The 20,486-nt window shown below is 47.3% G+C and overlaps 1 protein-coding gene across 5 annotated transcripts in view; it reads right to left on the bottom strand.

The window, feature by feature from the left end:
• FAM234B (family with sequence similarity 234 member B) overlaps nucleotides 1–18,992 on the bottom strand; it is an 83,013-nt gene extending 64,021 nt beyond the window's left edge. For 2 of the 5 annotated variants that reach the window (XM_088468052.1, XM_088468049.1), the window contains exon 1: nucleotides 17,384–17,422. In XM_088468052.1, coding sequence (XP_088324178.1) covers nucleotides 17,384–17,420 — 37 coding nt within the window. In that variant the 5' untranslated portion in view covers nucleotides 17,421–17,422. Of the gene's footprint in view, nucleotides 1–17,383; nucleotides 17,447–18,946 lie in introns of those variants that run through there. The other 3 variants (XM_088468053.1, XM_088468051.1, XM_088468050.1) reach the window with 3 other exon arrangements.
• Nucleotides 18,993–20,486: the final 1,494 nt, after the last annotated feature.

Below are 20,486 nucleotides of genomic sequence, written 5' to 3' on the forward strand. Positions count from 1 at the left end.
AAAGCATATACCCCGAATGCTCCAAACAATACTGTAAAATATATATCAATGCAAAATTGGTGCGCTGTTAATATATGTTTCAGTTCCTTATAGAGAGTTATTGTCCAATCCAAAATGGCACAATACATCTGAATAAAAACACAATTCTTCTATGTTACTCCTCTTCTATTGATATCTATTCCTTAGTTCCAAAAAAAGAGGTTACTCATACAAAAGGGGAAACTTTCTTTTTCCAAAAAAAGAAAAAATCCTGTATATCCTAGTTAATCCTTTATATAAAAATGATCACCACCTTAAAAAAAAATTAGTTTCTGTTAGGGATTTCTCTCAAATATCCTATATCCCAAGAAAAAGATACTTGTGTCCAAAACACTTTTTATTGTATCCAAAAAACAAAGTTCACACTTTAAAACCACGTCAGGTAATCTAAGAGAGCAGAACAGGGAATGAATTAAATAACCAGGGAGCTCACTGGACCTCCGAAGGCAAAAAATGCTCTGTAGCAGAGTCTTACTCGTTTCCACGACCTCCTCAGATGTACACTTGAGGGCTTGGCTTATCCCCACAGCTACCTTTCTTTCTCCCAGGTCTCCGGCTATCCCGTGCTCGGTTATCACACTCGAGCGGATCATCTGGAACACACGTCTGCACGGTGCGTCTCTCTGCTGTTCATATGTGGAGACTTCTATAAGAACCCAGACAGTTCTTATTACGCTGCCGCTCCCTTTCAGTATCCAAAAAAGGTTATTTATCTGCATATGTTCCAAAACGCTCTGCTCTCCATTTGTTTTAAAACTGCATGAAAAAACTTGTAAAAGCAAAAAATACCGGATCCTCCTGCTGCCAACGCGTTCCAATCCAGTAATGGATCTTTATCAAGGCTCAGGTGGACCGGTTTGCTAAAATTATTTGTAGCACTCCTGAGGTCCGGTATGCTCATTCTGGGTTTGTATATACTAGCGCACGCAGGAGGGGTTTCTGAGTACCCAGAAACCCCCCCTGACCAACTAATTTTTTTTTTTTCAGAGACAGAGACAGCCTTGTCTCCGTCTCTACACAATCATCCGGCCACCCTTGGAACAGCCCAGCCGCTGCCTGTTCAGCTCTCAGCGTTTCTGCGTCAGGTGGCTTTCATACCACCTGATGCGGTAGCGCTGATGGCTGAATGGACAGTGGCCGGGCAGCGAGCAGCGATCACTAGGGCCGCCATCAGAGACTAGACTCGAGGCCTGGACAGAGAGGGGGGGCCCGCTCGGCCAGCACTGCTGCCGCCGACCCCTACTATGCTGCAGTGGAGAGAGAGTGAGACCCGGCGGCTGGCGTGCATGACGTCACGCTGCCCGACTGAGAGCAGAGGAGGACTCAGAACCGCGGATTTTGACTGAGCTGAGGAGCTACAAGCACCAGGTAAGTGTGGGGTTGGGGCAGGGGCTGGCAGGCTCGCTGTCTGGAACAGAGGCTGGCTGTGTGGGGCAGGAGCTGGTTGGCTGGGGTGGCTATGTGTTTGGAACAGAGGCTGAGTGGTGCAGGGGCTAGCTTGGACTGGCTGTTTGGGACATATATATATATATATTTTTTATATTATGGAAACCCCCCTTTAAAAATACTGCATTTGACCCTGGTATATAAAATACACACATGCAGGGGTTATCTTAAAGGAAAACGCTCATTAAAAATTATATCGAAAAACGAATTAAAGTCTAATATTATACAATCACTCTAATGTCACAAAAACATACAGGCTCCAAAAATAATGGACACTCTAATTTAATTAAAGGAGAAATATACCATAAGCATCTTAATACCCATAGGCTATCTATTCACTGCAGAATCACTTTTGTGGGCTGAAACGATGAGCTCAGTGGATGTCCCTAGATTTCACTAACAAGTTCCTAAATTCTACAGTGTTCTCTAGTTTGTCTACTTCTGTTAAATAACAAGAGATATGGTAAGAACTTACCTTTGTTATCTCTGTTTCTACGAAGTCCATAGGGTCCACAGGGTGACCTTGGGGTATAGCTGGATCCTGGATCCTCGGGCACCACGGAGTTAAAGCTTTCAGCTGCTCCCAGGATGCACTTGGGTCCAACCTCCCCTATACCCCGCCCCCGAGCCACAGGCACCTCAGTTGGTAAGCAGCCCAGGCCGGAGGAGGAGACGAAACCGAGAGAAGGAAGACTGGAACACACAAGAACCATACTCACAGAAATGGGAGACGGAAAACCGGTGACCAGTCACACAGCCCATATGAAGCCCTATGGACTTCGTAGAAACAGAGATAACAAAGGTAAGTTCTTACCATATCTCTTGTTTTCTACTTCAGGGTCCATAGGGGTCCACAGGGTGACCTTGGGGATGTCCCAAAGCAGTCCAACTAAGGGCGGGGACGCTCCTGTGCTGATAGGATGCATCCTTTGGGCGCCGGGTTCTCCTGAGAGGCAAAAGGTGTCAAACGCATAGAACCTCAAAAAGGTCTGAATGGAAGACCAGGTGGCCGCCTTACAGAGCTGAACAGCAGAGGCGCCACGTCTAGCAGCCCAAGAGGGACCCACAGACCGAGTGGAATGAGCCTTAACAGAGGCTGGAACAGGTAAACCCTCCTGCATATAAGCCTCAATAATAACAGAACGAAGCCAACGGGCTAGAGTCTGTTTGTTGGCAGGCCAAGCCCTCTTGTGAAAACCAAAGAGGATAAACAAAGAATCCGACTTCCTCACAGAACTAGTCCGGTCCACATAAACCTGGAGTGCACGGACAACGTCTAAGGAAGTCTCCCCAGCCGAAAGATCAGGCGACTGAAAGGCTGGTACAACAATTTCCTGATTAATGTGGAACGTGGAAACCACCTTAGGCAGGAAATCAGGACGAGTGCGAAGCACCGCTCTGTCCTGATGAAAAATCAGAAAAGAGGGACGACAAGAAAGCGCCCCCAAATCTGAAACCCTCCTGGCAGAAGCAATTTCCAAGAGGAAAACAGTCTTAAAAGTTAGCCACTTGAGCTCCACTGACTCCAAGGGCTCAAAATGCGGACCCTGTAAGGCCCGAAGAACCACCGCCAAACCCCACGGGGCCACAGGTGGCACAAAGGGAGGCTGGATTCTTAAAACTCCCTGGAAAAAGGTGTGTACGTCTGGCAAAGCAGCGATCCTGCGCTGGAACCACACCGACAGAGCAGACACGTGCACCTTCAGTTAGGAAAGACGTAATCCTAAGTCCAAACTCGACTGAAGGAAAGCCAAAATACGCGAAACCCGGAACACCTGGGGATCATATTTTCTGGCCTCGCACCACTGAAAGTAAGTGTGCCACACTCTGATAGATCCTCGCGGAAGCAGGCTTGCGCACCCTCAGCATGGTGGTAATAACGGAGCTAGAAAAGCCCCGAGACCTCAGGACGGCCGTCAAAGATAGTCGACCCAGATCCGGGTGAAGACAGGGCCCCTGAGACAACAGTGTCCCGCCGTTGAGGTAGGAGGAACGGAGCGTCGATGGACAAGCACCGCAGATCGGAGTACCACGACCTTCTGGGCCACGCTGGGCCACCAGGATCAGTGTGCCTCCGACCTGTTTGAACTTGCGCAGGACCCGAGGCAGCAGAGATATCGGCGGGAACAAGTAAGCCAGTTGAAACAGCCATCTCACCGACAGCGCGTCTATCAGACTTGCGCCTGCGTCCCTTGTCCTTGACCCGTACACGGGCAGCTTGTGATTGTGACGGGACGCCATCAGGTCCAGCTCTGGCAGCCCCCACTTGTCCACGAGTAGTTGGAATACCTCTGGATGAAGCGACCATTCCCCGGGATGCACGTCGTAACGGCTGAGGAAGTCTGCCTCCCAATTGAGGACTCTTGGGATGAAAACTGCCGAGAGAGCTGGAAGATAGCGCTCCGCCCAAGCCAGGACGCGGGACACCTCCGACATCGCAGCTCGACTGCGAGTCCCTCCCTGGTGATTGATGTACGCCACCGTGGTGGCATTGTCTGACTGCACCTGAACGGCCCTTCCGTGAAGAGCGGTGCTGGACGACTGCAGGGCTCTGTATACTGCCCTCAGTTCCAGGATGTTGATGGGAAGAATCGCATCCTCTGCCGACCAACGACCCTGAAGTGACAAGGAGCCTGTCACCGCCCCCCAACCCCGGAGACTGGCATCTGTCGTGAGCAGAACCCATTCCGGGATCCAAAAGGGGCGCCCCTCTAGGAGATGAGCTGTCTGCAGCCACCGAGGACAACACCAGCATCTGAGAGCGGATCCTGTGTGGCAATCCGTTCCATTCCGAAAGAATCAGCCCCTGCAGGGGCCTGGAATGGAACTGGGCAAACTCCACCATGTCGAATGCCGACACCATGGACCCCAAAACTCTCATCGCTGAGTGCACAGACACTCTGCCACTGCTCAGACAGCTGTGAATCCGCAGCTGTAAGGAGGAGACCTTCTCTGGAGTCAGAAAAATCCGTTGCTGATGAGAGTCCAGCAGGGCCCCCAAATGAACCATCCGCTGTGATGGGATGAGGGAGGACTTCTTCCAGTTGATCAACCAGCCGTGCGCCTGTAGACAAGCGACCGTCAGGTGGAGATGCTGGATCAGTACCTCCGGGGAGCTTGCCAGCAAGAGGAGGTCGTCTAGATACGGTAGCAACCGTATCCCCTGGCTCCGAAGGTGAGCCGCCATGACCGCCATCACCTTGGTAAATACCCTTGGTGCCTTGGAGAGACCAAAGGGTAGAGCCCTGAATTGGTAGTGGTTGTGGAGAATAGCAAACCGCAGAAACTGTTGGTGCGATGTTGCTATAGGCACATGGAGGTAGGCGTCCTGGATATCCAGGGAGACCATATAATCCCCCGGTTCCATCGCCAGAATGATGGAACGCAAAGTTTCCATCCTGAATTTGGGAACCCTGAGAAACCTGTTCAGGGACTTCAAATTGAGGATGGGGCGATGAGAGCCATTGGGTTTCTGCACCAGAAACAGCGTACAGTAATACCCCATCCCACGTTGAGACTGTGGTACGGGTATAACGACCCCCGCCGTCAGCAAGGCCTCTATGGCTTCCTGAACCTGCAAGGCCTTGGTTTTGTCCTGAGAAGGACTTGTGCAAAAAAACTGGCAAGGCGGCCTGTGCCGAAAAGACAGGGCGTACCCCTGGGAGACCACTTCTCGCACCCAGGCATCCGTGGTGGTATTGTGCCAGCACTGGGCGAATTGAAGAAGTCGGCCTCCCACTCTGGGGACCCCCAGAGGGAGGCCCGTCCCATCACGCAGAAGGCTTATCTTCTGGCTTGGAAGAAGGGCGCCTAGCACTCCAGGCTTGCTTCTTTGGCTTTGAGGTGGTCTTGGGTGCGGACTGCCTCGGGAAGGACTGACCCTTTGCCTTGCCCTGAACCCGAAAGGAACGAAAGGCCGAGCTCCGGACCTTAGCAGGTGTAGTAGCTGAAGGGAGGAAGGCTGACTTGGATTTCGCCAGGGTATCTACTATTTTGTCCAGGTCCGGACCAAATAGTAATTCTCCATTAAAAGGTAAGGCCTCCAAGCCTTTCTTTGAATCCGCGTCTGCTCTCCAAGACCGCAACCACAAGGATCTACGAGCAGACACTGCTGCCGCCGAAACCCTAGAGGTCAACAGGCTAGCATCCAAAGATGCTTCTCCAATGTAGGAGGCGGCATCTCTCATCTGTCCTAACCACGCCCTCTGGACGTCCGGAGCTTCATCCGTAAACGCGTCCTCCAAGGCGTTGGCCCACCCCTCAATGGCCTTGGCCACCCAGGAGATGGCCATGGAAGGCCGGGCTACCGCCCCTGAGAGAGAATAAATAGACTTTAAACAAGTCTCCACCTTCCTGTCCATAGGATCCTTCAGCGAGGATATAGACGGCAATGGCAAAGTAGCACTCCTGATGAGGCGTGTTACATGGGAATCGACTGCAGGTGGAGTTTCCCATTTCTTACAATGCGCCTCCGGGAATGGATAATTGGACGCCAAGCGTTTCTGTGGCAGGAAACGCTTACTGGGTGTCTGCCAGGCCACCGCCATGTGATCAGTCAACTGATCAGACAAGGGGAACGCTGCAGAAGTAACCTTAGCTCTTTTAAAACTAGGATACCTCGACTTGGGAGCGGGTGCCTCATCCTCAATCAGAAGAATGGCCCGCACCGCCTTAACCAGAGCCCGCACATTGATGGAAGACTTAGTGTCTACCTCCTGGACTGAGGCATCTGAGGCTGAGTCATCCTGCACCTCACCATCATCCGAGGACCCCTCAGAATCCGGAAGATGCGCAGCCTGCGCCATGACTGAGCGTTTAGACGCCCTGGAGGGCACGTCACTGCGCAACATCGACTGAAAAGCCGAAGATGTTGCCGCCAAATCATGGACAGTGTGGGAAAGCGCATCCACCCAGGGTGGAGGAGTCGCCACAGGAGCCTGAAACGGCACCACAGCCTGCTGTGCCACAGGGGAGGACTGAATATACATTGGCAACCCCGCACAGGCTGAGACCCCGGGGGAGTCTGCAATAATTGTGGGACACCCGGGGAATGGGGGATGGCAGGCTGGGGCAACGCCCTAGTAGGGGCGGCAGTCGGGACCGACAGACGGTCCGCGATGGACACCAGCACCTGGGAAAACATCGCCCATGGTGGCTCCTGCGACATGGGAGGTTTAGACATACCAGGGAGCGCCTGGCACTGTCCGCACAGGCCGTCCTGTGACAAATCCTCCCTATCCACTCCTGCAGAACAGCGCCTGCAGGAGAACAATACCGGAGCCCCGGAGTGCTCAATCTCCTCCTCGGACATGACGTTGGAAGAAAACGTGCGCACTCACCTGTGTGCTGGACAACAGCCCACAATATGGCACCGTGAAGCACACAACTGTATGTGACGGACCTCACAAATACGTGATCTATATAGGTGAGGTCAGTAGAAACACCCTTCCCCCGCACACCTGTAGGGCTTGTAGGAGAAGGAAAGGGATAGGTATAGGCGGACAGTAAGTAGAAAAAAAAGACACAGACAGGCAGCACTAGCAAAAGTCACATACCATGCAGGAAGATATACTCACTGCACCTTTCCACTACAATCAACCTCCCAGATTCAGTGTCTGGGAGGGCTATAGCGCTGTGTACACTGTCCTTTTGCAGGGGAGAGGTACACAGGGGGACCGGTCCGCGTGCTCCCTGAGAGTATCTGCGCTGCCAGTAAGAAAATGGCCGCTGGAGACCTCAGAGGAGGAGTGGCCCGAGTAATCTGCAGCTCAGCGACGCCAGATTACGAGCTGAAAGGTGCGCTGAGCCGAGGGGAGGAGCCGCTAGACAGGGAAGGCTTCCTCCCCTGGCTAGCATATTAACCCCCGGGTTGCCGGCATCCCGCTTGCCGCGATATTAACCCTGGTGGTCTGGCGGGGTATGCCTCCGCTGGAGGGGGGGGGGCGCCGCCACCGCTAGCGCCCCCGGTCTGTCCCCTAGACCGGGGGCATGGGACTGCATTTGAAAGGAACCCGGCAGCAGTCCCGGGGGAAACCAGAGTCCGGCTAGTACAGACTCTGGCTTCCCCCGCCGCGATCCCCAGTTCAGTGCTGGAGTCGCGGCGCCAGCAGGGAGAAGGAGCGGCAGCGTGGGCGTCTGTACAGACAGCCCAGCGCTGCCGCTCTGGAGAAAAACTGTAGTAAAAAATAAATAAATAAATTTAACTAAGTTAAATAAAAAATTAAAAGCTTTAGGGGGCTGCTCCTGCAGCCCACCCCGCAGGGTGACCCGACTCCGGCCGGCCACCATCTAAAACTGAGGTGCCTGTGGCTCGGGGGCGGGGTATAGGGGAGGTTGGACCCAAGTGCTTCCTGGGAGCAGCTGAAAGCTTTAACTCCGTGGTGCCCGAGGATCCAGGATCTAGCTATACCCCAAGGTTACCCTGTGGACCCCTATGGACCCTGAAGTAGAAAAATATTTACTTAGCAGCACTAAATAGTACCTATGCACCCTCCAGTGATTCCAGCTTAATCTTTGCTCAAAGCAGATTAAATGGAGCATTACAGTATGTACAGAACATTACATACTTAATCTATGGTGGTAAACAAGAACTAAGATTTTGTTTGGGTTACACTCAGCCTGTATATATCACCACTTACAGGAGAGGAATGAGAGCTTTTGGACATGACATGCAGTATGAACTGGAAGTGGGCTGGGTAAACCCAATTATATCTGGTACGTTCTTTCAATGACCACTCAGCACAAGCAGTGCACGTACCTAACTGGTTTTAACTAATAGGTATACTGTAATGATGAACACAATTTGCCGGATGTTCCACAGACATAGAAACATTCTATACATTTAATCTGCTTAAACTATTACAACAATGTGCAGCCTTTGTATCTTATATTTGAAATACTTTAAAATGTAAATCGGTAAAATCTATTCCTTGTTTTCTCCTACAGCCCCAAAAGAGCCTGTAAACCTTGGCCCTCATTCAGAGCCGGACGCTCTGAGCAGAGCGCACGCTCTGAATGAGGGCCGTCCTCCATAATTATGGAGCGTTCTCCTGGACGCTCGTATAGCTGTGGGTCACCACCCACAGCCTATACGAGCGTGCAGGTTGATGGCCGCGATGGTCTTGACCATCGCGACCATCGCCACTGCGAGCCGGAGCCTGCGGTTGAGTTTCTCAACTGCAAGGCCCGGAGTGATTTTGGCTCTATCAGAGCCAAAATCACTCCCACTGACATCACTAGTGATGTCAGTGGGCCGGCTTCTGACGGTAGGCGTTCCCTTGGGAACGCCTCCGTCTGGGAGGCACGCCCCCGGCACGCCCACCAAAAGGGGCGTGCTGTCAATCAACATCGACAGCACGCCCCCTTTGATCAGAAACAACGAGCGAAGGAAAGTCCTTCGCTCGTCGCGTCTGGCACATGCGCACGACGGAGCTCCCGCCGTCGTGCGCATGCGCAGTGCACAACATCGACCCACTTGCGAGCGGACAGCCGCTTGCGAGTGGGTCTGAATCAGGCCCCTTGTTCAGCCACTTTAGAGCAATCAGTATGTGAAACATGAACCAACTACTAACCCTTAGGTCCTGAGCATTGCTGGGCAGTGGCCTAAAGTGAACGCAAAAAAAGGCCATCTCGTGGGCATGCAATGGGGGTGTCGTGGGAGTTTCACAGAACGCAGGCGTGTTCCCAAAAGCAAAGCAGCTGAAATCTAAAAAGGCAAACCAAAAAAAAAAAAAAGTGCGCGTGTGTGTATATATATTGTATACACAAATATACACACACACACACACACACACACACACAGCAGGTAAAATAAGTATTGAACACATCAACATTTTTCTCAGTAAATATATTTGTAATGGGGCCATTGTAATGACCTTTTCACCAAATGTCAGTAACAACCCATGCAATCCAAACATGCAAAGAAATCAAATAATAGATGTCCATAAATTAAGTTATGTGTAAGAATGTGAAATGACACCGGGAAAAAAGTATTGAACACATGAAGAAAGGGAGGTGCAATAAAAGCCTTCAAGACGCCTCCTGTATGGAGAAACTAGTCGCATGCATTGCTCAGGTGTGATTTTGTCCCATTCTTCCACACAAACAGTCTTCAAATCTTGAAGGTTTTGTGGGCCTCTTCTATCTTTAGTTCTTTTCATAGATTTTCAATTGGATTCAAGTCAGGTGATTGGCTGGGCCAATCTAGCAGCTTTATTTTCTTTCTCTGAAAGCAATTGAGCGTGTCCTTGACTGTGAGTTTGGGATTTGTCTTGCTGAAATGTCCACCTTCGTTTCCTCTTCAGCATCCTGGTAGATGGCAGCAGATTTTATCAAGAATGTCTCGGTATATTTTTCTATTCATCCTTCCTTCAATTACATGAAGTATGCCAGTACTGTATGCTGAAAACCAGCCCCACACCATGATGTTCCCACCTCCAAACTTCACTGTTGGTATGGTGTTTTTGGGGTGATGTGCAGTGCCATTTCTCCTCCAAATATGGTGTGTATAATGGCATCCAAAGAGTTCAATTTTGGTCTCATCTGACCAGACTATATTCTCCCAGTATTTAACAGGCTTGTCCAAATGTTATGCAGCAAACTTTAAATGAGCTTCAACATGCTTTTCTTCAGCAATGGAGTCTTGCGTGGTGAGAGTGAATACAGGCCATGGAGGTTGAGTGCTTTACTTATTGTGTTCTTTGAAACAATTGTACCTGATAATTCCAGGTCTTTCTGAAGCTCTCCACAAGTGGTCTTTGGCTCTTGGACAACTCTTCTGATAATTCTTTTGACTCCTCTGTCAGAAATCGAGGAGCACCTGGTCATGGCCGGTTTATGGTGAAATTATGTTCTTTCCACTTCCGGATTATGGCCCCCAACAGTGCTCACTGGAACATTCAGAAGTTTAGAAATTCTTCTGTATCCAATGCCATCAGTATGTTTTGCAACAATAAGGTTGCAAAGGTCTTGAGAGAGCTCTTTGTTTTTACCCATCATGTGAGGTTTCTTGTGCAATACCTTGGTAATGAGACACATTTTATAGGCCATCAGTTGGGATTGAACCAGTTTATATTAATTTGCACTGACAAGGGGCAGGATTGCTTTCTAATTACTGATATATTTCAGATGGTGTCTTAGCTTTCCATGCCTTTTTGCACCTCCCTTTCTTCATGTGTTCAATACTTTTTCCCTGTGTCATTTCACATTATTACACAGAACTTAATTTATGGACATCTATGGTTTGATTTCTTTGCAGTTGTGGATTGCATGGGTTGTTGCTGACATTTGGTGAAAATTTCATTACAATAGCCCCATATATATTTACGGAGATAAAAATGTTGATGTGTTCAATACTTATTTTACCCGCTGTGTGTATGTATGTATGTAAAATAAATAAAAGAAACAATGCCTTAATCTTACGCTAAAACAGACAGTTGTAAAAAAGCTGTCACCCTTAGTAAATCTCATTCGTAAGAATCGGACAATGATGCAGAAATACAAAAACCAGAGGGCACTACACAGAAGAAATATTTAAATATAAGAGTTATACAATATGATAAGATCAGTAGGTCATCTTTACTCTACAATGCTTTACTATAAGTCCTTTCCACTAGGATACCCCAAGGTGTGGAATTGTGGAGGCTGATATATCCGGGATGTTCCTAACAGTATCCTCTCACCCTCTCACCAAAGATCACCCGACAAGAAAAAGGCCCAATGGCCAATAATTAGTACATTAACAAATTAAGACGCAAAATTCAGGGAAAAAGTACTCTAGCATGGAAATCGCTACTGTGGCAGAGTGTCCAAGTCTCGCCAGGCATCTCGTGCAAAAAGGACGGGTGTATGAGGAGATTTATAAATGAAAAGCAGCGCCTCACCTCAACATAACCATTAGATACACACACAAGCAGTCAGTCAGTCTTTATTGTAAAGATGTGTATGGCATTTCTGACACATGTATCTCTAAGCTCGAGATGGGAGGATTGCTGGCCTTCTCGAACAGCTATTGGATGTGTGGTCAGGACCTCTCCACTACGCAAGTTTAGAGAAACTACTACTATTCAGATGAAGGCTACACCATGCTCTTGTTCCCCTCCTTTGCCTATATGGGAGATTTAATTAAGGTCAAAATTCCTCAATGTGTGGCTGGGCACCTTGCGAGTATTTACAGGAGGAAACGCTTGTTTCTGCTCATATCTCTATTCCGCATGAAGCACATTGTTTTTGTGCACAAGGTTCATTTGAATGCCACCTGAGGCTACACACTTGTACGACCGGCAATCGTGCCAATGGAGGGGGAGATTTCACTTCGCCCTGCTCAAAAAGGAGATTGCGGGTATCCACTTAAAAGATTTAATGAATGACGGAACGATCACTGTGCCATCTTTTATTAATATGTATAGCCTTGCATACGATGTCGTGTGATAACAGTCGGGCATAAACACTGCACGATATGCCATTCCGATTTGCCCAAATCGGCCAGATATCGTGCAAATGTGTACCCACCATAAGTGTTGAACTGATGAGTCCAACCCCTTTGTTTGCACCATGTTGGAGGGTGTGCCGTAACCTATACTTGGGGCATTCTAATGCAAATTATTTCAGTAGCAAACTACTTAAATAAATGTCCCTCATTGTCTTTAAAGCCATGTCCGATGCCACATAAGGAGTTTAGAGAAAGGTACATTTTCAGATTGATTCTCGACAAAGGGTTAAGAAAAAAAAATTAAAACCTTTATCAAAGGTTTACAGTAGATACATTCTTTCTACAGGTGCCTTATCTGAAATATGAGGCCCTTTCACCAATGACAATAGCTGCATTGTGAAATCTAATTACAGCATGTGAAAGAAATCTGAATCCGCCTCGGCTAGTAACACAATTACTTATACTGGATACCAGTATATTTTTAGAAGAAGGACAAAGCAAACTAAAACTCCAGTGGACAATTGAATAAAATAGTAATCTAACAAAATTTGCATGTCTCACATATGGAGGTCTTCATTGGAAAAACACAACAGTATAATAGCAAATATATTTAAACTTGTATAGGAAAATTATATTCTGAAAAAACAAAAGTTTACTACTACATGTACAACAGGTGCGAAGTTCAAGGAGAAAACCTTCATAAAAAAATTATATACTGAGAATTGGCATTGGCAGACACTGCAGACAGATTAAAGGAAGCATGGTATATTATCATTGTAGCAGAAAAACACACATTACATATCTCCTAATAGTGATATATACCGGTCAAAATGGGAATGAACTGTTGGAAAGGTGCATATTATTCAAACCAGTAGTGTGGGTGGATTAGGAGTGTGGTACAATTAATCCGGAATGTTGTAAGGTATGAACCAGGGTGGTTTAATAAATAAGGTGACAAGACCTCTCATTGCGCAAATGTATTAAACTTGTGTATATATACGTACAAATTATATGGCTTTGGTACAGATTATTTTTCCACATAGTACCCATACTTGTCTAAGCGTTTGCTCCAACAACACAGTCATCTATTCCATGATAGAAGAAATCAATGTCAAGCGCCTGAAGCCAGAACATAATGTCTTGCTGAATTTCACAGTCACTTGCGAATCACCTTCCACTCAGGTGCTCCTTCAATGGTCCAAAGAGATGGAAATCACTCTGCCGGTCATGGCCTGTAGGCAGAATGGTCCAGTACCTCCCAATGGTAGCGCCGTAACAACTCACGTGTGCGGTTGGCTGAGTAGAGCCTGGCGTTACCGTGCAGCAATAAGATGTCTGTTCGTAGCAAACCAGGTCGTTTTCGACGAATTGCCCTCTGCAACCGTCTCAATTTGTCACAATAGCAGGCAGCATTAACAGTATCTCCTGTGGTAAGGCACGCCCTTGTGGTCCCAAAACACGGTCACCATGACCTTCTTTGCTGATGAGTGGTTTTGAATTTCTTTGAAGGTGGGGATGATGCGTGTTCCATGTCATGGATGCTTGCTTCATCTCTGGTGTCACATGATGCACCCACGTTTCATCACCTGTCACAATACACTGCAGGAACTGCACTCCCCTTCTCATGGTACCTAGTCAAGTGCACGAGAGACAATCCCATCCTACTGGTTTTGTGAACCTATGCACGTTGAATTCGGTACCCCGCGTGAACACTTTTTCCTGTACCCCAGTTGCTCATGAACAATGTTGTGCACAGTACCCACTGAGATGTTCCGTTTGTCAGCAATATCACTAACGAGGGCTTCAATGCGGCACAAATTGTCATATTGAAAAAGTTTAATTTTTGAAGGTTTTTAAGTTGAACATTTGTAAATAATTATTTTTTAACAGTTATTACCGTTTGACGCAATAAATGCAAATGCAGTTTGTTTATTTGATGTATAATATTTAGCTGAAATTGTGAATTTAAGCTTGTGTATGCATTGGTGGCGCAGGGGTTAAAACACATTTTGGGCCAGGGGTATGCATTGGTGGGGCAGGGGTTAAAACTCATTGGTGGGCCAGGGGTATGCTTTGGTGGGGCAGGGGTATGTATTGGTGGTTCAGGGTGTACAGGCGATACTCACTTTTTAAAGGCACACTCCGCTTATAGACGATGCTGCTTCTCTTCACTTCTCCCGTTGTCTGCCATAAAATGGAGGAGGGGAGTTTCCAGGAACATCGTACATCGCATCGGAAACTTCCCACCTCCGCGACATTGTGGCCTGCGGGTGGGGACGGAACAGGGCAGGCTGCTTTATCGGGGCGCCACTATAAGGGCAGGGCGCATTTTGCCACTTTACAATGGGGCAGGGCGCGGTGCCCCGCTCAAACAGCCTAGCGGGAACACTACTTCTCCCAGACGCACAACTTGTAATGGAGGTCGCTTCCTCCATTTTACCTATCACAGATCCCCCCATCACCGATATAATGTCACCACTGCAGCACTGCCTCCCCCAGGCGGACACAGCCAAGACATGACATGTAGACGTAGTACATGATTACAATACATGCATCCTCCATGTTAACAGGCATCCTCCTGTGCAAACACAGTGTCACCACCAACCCCCATGTAAGGTCACACAGAGGGCACTCACAATTGGATCCAGTTTAAAAGTCTAAAAACTTTTTATTACATACCACCAAAAGTATTGCACATGCACACAAGTCACAAGTAAAACATGAAGGCAATTGAGATTTTAATCCTATAGTGCTGGACCTTTGTCAAGACTCACACCAGGAACTTCTTTCCATAACTAGCACATGGACAGAATGAGGCTAACAAATATTTTTATATGTGCATTGATTTATATGCAACATATGGAGGAAGTAAAGACAAACTTATACAGCGCTATAGTTGTGAAAAAAATGGTCATACAACCATTGAATAAGAAATCTTATAAATTTAAAAATTTTTTTTTTTAAATAAATAAGATTTCTTAAGGTGCATATCCACTACACGATATAAATGGACAATTGAACAATAATGGCCATAACGACATTGTTATATCGTTCATTAATCGTGCAGTGTATATTCGGCAACGACCAGCGATGCGCGCTCCCGCATCTGTCATCGCCTGAACATACTGCCCAACCTGACGATATAGTCAGGTTGTGCATGTTCAGGGATGAGGAAGGATGCCGGCACTGAACGACATATCGCTCAGTGTGGGTACATTGGCCCTGATTCAGAGCCGGTCGCTCTGACAGAGCGCTCGCTCTCAATCAGGGCCGGTCTCATTGCCGCAAGCCCCAGAGAGATTTCGGCTCTAACAGAGCCGAAATCTCTCCCACTGACATCACTCGTGATGTCAGTGGGGCCTTCACATGGGAACGCCTCCGTCTGGGCAGCCACTCCCCCGGCCCGCCCACCAAAGTGACAGCACGCCCCCTTTGGTACGAGACCCGGAGCGACGGATTGCCCGTCGCTATCCGGGTCTCACGCATAATATTTATATTATCACATGCTGCGCCCCCAGGCAGGCTCACACTGTGAGCGGGATGTGCTAAGAGTGAGATGTGGTTTACTGCATTCTCATATGTATCAAGCTCTAGAAAGCGAATCTTTCCAAAGGTTTTACCAGATAGGCAACTCCATCTATAGATGGTGTTGCCTACGGGCTTCCTTTCTTCAGCATTCCCCTGAGAGGCTTGCACATCACAGGCAGACGGCTACGCATGCGCAGTAGGACTCCCAGGTCATAAAACCGAAAGTCCTCACAGCGCAAAGGATAACTCTTACCGGAAGAGATGTCCTTTCCATTTTTATTTGCAATTATTCATGCATACATAATTATAAAACACTGCTATGCATGCAATAAGTGGCAAGATGCATCGTATGCAATATGCGACGCATGGTACATCCCGCACTTAGGTCGTCTCCGAGGTGAGTCCTCCTTTCAAGTCCATACTAACTCTGTCCCTCGTCACTGCTCATAGGAGCGGTAGGTTGCCTGGGTGGAGAAGGACCGTGGTGGGCTTAGGAGCCAGAACTCTACATGCGTGCCGGGGCTGATCTACGCAGCCAGGAGGGTGGCAGGGGTGGGCCGAAGGTGTAGCGCAATAGTGGTCTGAGAATTCCTGGACACCACCCGTCCGGGATGAGCAGGCATCCGGACTCCAGACAGTCTGTGATTACCGGACTGTCCGGAGCATGAACTACAAACCGCTCTGAATGGGAAAACTTTATTATCATCATGTTATACTGTATAACATGACATTATATGTATGATACATATATTTTTTTTCCTCAAATCAACATGCCGGAAAGTACACACACCCACAGTATAAGCAGAATTGGAAGCTAGTGGTGACCATTTGTTTTGAGTTTCATACATTGCGAACGTCATGTCATGAGAGTCTTGATAAGTGCATTTTAGCTTATCTATTCACTTCATATGGAGAGACAGAAGGAAAACACTGCCTCAACCAGTTTTCTTTCTAGAAAAACACACGAGGTGTTTATGACTGAAGGCTGACTACTTAAGTTTTTTAACACGTTTGGTGCAAGTAAATGTTTGTGAAGCTAAAATCATTGTACCAAGCGAGACCATACCTATATTGCATCTTTACAAAGTTTCTTGAATGCTAGAGAGTTGGATCCATTTCAAACCAGTTAAAAATAATATGCTTGTCTGAAATGCATACTTTAAAATCTGCATCTGAAACGCCACTAAGTAAATAACCTTTTACAGGGAGGGCTGCTGCATATTTTGTTTGATTGTCAGAGTGAGCAGATATCTTCAGTGAAGAAAAGGATTATTTATTTTCCCTTGCAATTCCAGCTCATGTTTATTTTTAGTAGCAAGGTGTCTTTTTTCCATCTGAGAACTTAAAACACCAACAGTGCACATCAAACACATACCTGACTCTGTACAGAGAATCATAAGTAGAAAAACATGCTCTAAACATTTCACCATCGTAAATTTCCCATTATAACAACGTTATAATGAAAGACACAACTATACAGTAAAGTGTTTTAACTACGAAAATACAATAGTAGGCTCATAGGAAGCAGTAACAGAAGGTGCATTTCGCCTATTATACATAGGATGTCACCATTATATGATTAGCACCTTCAGTTGTGATGGATATTTTCAATGGGATAGGCTCTAATGATCCCCTGCTTGGGGGTATATCATGCCATAACATGCAGGACAATGACATTAATATGTGCACATTAGGATCTCCCGTATAGGACATCAGAATAATAAAAACACATAATTGTTGTTTCTACTATAAAACAAACATGATGCATACTATTATTTAGCGCATAGTACCGCATATTGTAAATGAACCATTTTGCAGTTCTATCCCCTTCTCAAACAAGCCTGTAACACTCATCACACATCATGACTAAGCAACACACCCGGTCCTATATCCCCCGCTTTATAACCCACCCCAGGCACCCTTATTTCCCTTAGCTCTCACCTGGCAGCTTCAGAGCTCTGGACAGCACCGTAGCCATACTCAACACAGTAACTGCGCATGCGCGCCGCGGGCGGCACTGGGGCTTGTAGTTCAGCGATGACAGCAGGAAGAACATGGCGCTAGTCTGGGCCGCGCTAACGTTTCTGGGAAAAGTAGTCCGAGGTTGTGCCCATGCAGTGGACATGGGCATCGAGAGGCTGTTTGTTATTGGACTTTTGGCGTTGAGCATAGTTGTAACCCGCCCTTACTAGTCATTTTTTGAGATTTTTCATAGAACTCGGTACTGTATAATAATATGTTGGTGTGTGATGTAAGTTTACTGACCTCCAGTATAATCTAAACAAATATACATTTGGTTTACAGCTGTAATATTGTACTGCTGTAACGAGCTGCACATAGGACCTATTCTACAGTGACAGTCCATACCCAGGGTCGGCGCTTCCACTAGGCAAGCTTAGGTAGCTTCCTAGGGGCACCGACCACTAGAGGGTGCTTATGAGTCTGCCCGGCCCTCCGATCGCACCCCCCATTTGCCGGGTGCCCGCTGAGATTGTGTTACCAGCAGGCGCCCGGCTCCTCTTCCCACCCCACCCCATGACCTCACTCCCATAGTTCCGAGCTAGCAGGCGCTGGGGATGGACGACAGAAGGCACTGGAGCGGGGTTTAAGGTAAGTATTGTTGTTTTTTTGTGTATGTGCGTGCGCTTACTACAGGGGGCATTACAGGGGTCTTACTACTGGGGGCATCATATGGGGGCACTACAACAGGCATTACTACTGGGGGAACTACAACAGGCATTACTACTGGGGGCATTATTACTACTGGGGGCACTACATAAGGGGCACCATTACAGTGGGCATTTAGTATTTTAGGGGAACTACTACTGTGGGCATTGAGTATGACCCAAGTTAGGGAGGCCCTTAAAAATGTTGCTATGGGGCCCAAAAAGTTCTAGTTACACCTCTGAAACTGTGGGTGTGTATATATATCTCTCTATCTCGCAAAACTTATACACCACTCCACCTGTGCAAAGTCATTTCCACCTGAGGGGCGAAATGAGTACAAGGGGCCCGGGGCGCATGCAGAAGTTTTGCCTAGGGTCCCTAGAAGTCTAGCATCGGCCCTGTCCATACCTTCTATTTTCCAGTGACAGTCGATACCTTTACCTATTCTCCAGTGACAGTCCCTACCTATTCTCCAGTAACAGTACCTACCTATTCTCCAGTGACAGTACCTACCTATTCTCCAGTGACAGTACCTACCTATTCTCCAGTGACAGTCCCTACCTATTCTCCAGTGACAGTCCCTACCTATTCTATACCTATTCTCCAGTGACAGTCCATACCTATTCTATACCTATTCTCCAGTGACAGTCCATACCTATACCTATTCTCCAGTGACAGTACATGTTTACATGGCTGATCCTGAAATGTGTCTATTTTACTAACTCTAAAGTACATTTCCTCATTCTGTACATTAGAAGGCATCCTTCACACTGTCCTTTGGACTTTGTTAGATAATATTCATGTAAAATAGAAATAAATTAGACTGTAAGTACATACCCTCTGACATAACGCCTTCCACCAGGCACAAAATGCTCTGCTCCTGTGCTTCCCACTTAATTTATAATTGTGGTCACCTGTATTTTTTAAACACAATTCTCATCAATGAACAAGTCCAACGCAATTATAAAAAAAGTGGTAAGTCCTGGAGCAGAGCGTTTTGTACCTGATGGAAGGGTCATGTTGAAGCAGAGGGTCGGTAAGTATGTTCAATAATTATAGCATGTCCCAGAAGATGTAATTGAACACATGTTGCTTCGGCTAGGCTTGCCATATCACCCGTTTAATTCGGGACATCTATGAATTACACATATTCTTTGGCTGGCTGACTTCAAGTCTCCATTTCACCTGGTTTTAATCAGCCACAGAACCTGTGTAATTCACTTGTGTCCCAAATTAAAGTGATGATATGGCGAGCCTAGCTTTGGCTGAAAAGGTTTACTTGTGATGTCCATAGCTCAACAAAAAGTAAATATTTTTAAATGCATGTATTTTACTGGAAAAGTGATTATGTGGATAATGGCTATACCGGTATGCCTATATACTGTCAGATCAAACTATCCAATTATCTGCATTGCTGTACACTGCCAGGTAATTGATCTGTCTGTCTGGTTGTGAGCATATCCGTGCACAAATGATCGCATCTGTCGAGCATGCTGGAAGATTTTTTCCTGCCTGATACACCGGCTTGGTGCTTGGCAGCTGCCATAAAGGGCCTCCAGTGGTTCTCAGGTTTGGTCATCAGTATTATTATTATCATCCTTTTATTTATATGGAGTCACAAGGGTTCTGCACTGCCTTACAAAGTACATCAACAAATGAGCAAACAAGAACATAGCTACTTACAGTACAAAACAATGCAGGACAAGGACATAGTTTAAATGCCAAATAGTTCACATTTTCCAGGTCACCCAGCAGGTGCACAGGTGTAGTAATTATTCACTGACACATTTTAAAAGATCCACAGGTGGAGCTAATTATTTCACGTGTGATTCTGTGAGGAGACATGGAAAACATGAACTGTTTGGGGTCCTGAGGATAGAGGGATGTAGTTATGTGACCGGCGGCCTTGTCACAATCCCGACAGCAGAATGCCGGCTAGGGATTTATGATAGGCATTGAAATACTGATGCCTATCATAATCCCAAAGCCGGAATCCAGGATGACACGTGCCCGAACGAGGTAAGTCCGGGGCGTCCGTCCTGTTATACGCAGGGGGGGTTGTGTTTAGGGCAGTTAGCGGGGCTAGCATTGGGTTTTGGGGAGGGTGGTTAGGGTTAGGCACCCCTAGGTGGGAGGGTTAGGCATCTCCAGGGAGAGGTTAGGGTTAGGCACCCCCCGGGAGGGTTAGGTTTAGGGAGTGGTAAGAGGGGGTTAGGCACCCCTGGTGGGAGGTTAAGATTAGGTACCACTAGGGGGAGGTTAGCTTACTTACCTGCCTCTGTCGGGATTTCTACATCAAAGTCCATAGGGTATCCACAGGATACCTTGGGGTATAGGTGATGACGTCAGGCATCGGGCACCATAGAGTTAAGTTTTC

Source organism: Taudactylus pleione, unplaced genomic scaffold, assembly GCF_031769625.1.
Source record: "Taudactylus pleione unplaced genomic scaffold, aTauple2 ptg000080l, whole genome shotgun sequence".
Lineage (NCBI taxonomy): Eukaryota > Metazoa > Chordata > Amphibia > Anura > Myobatrachidae > Taudactylus > Taudactylus pleione.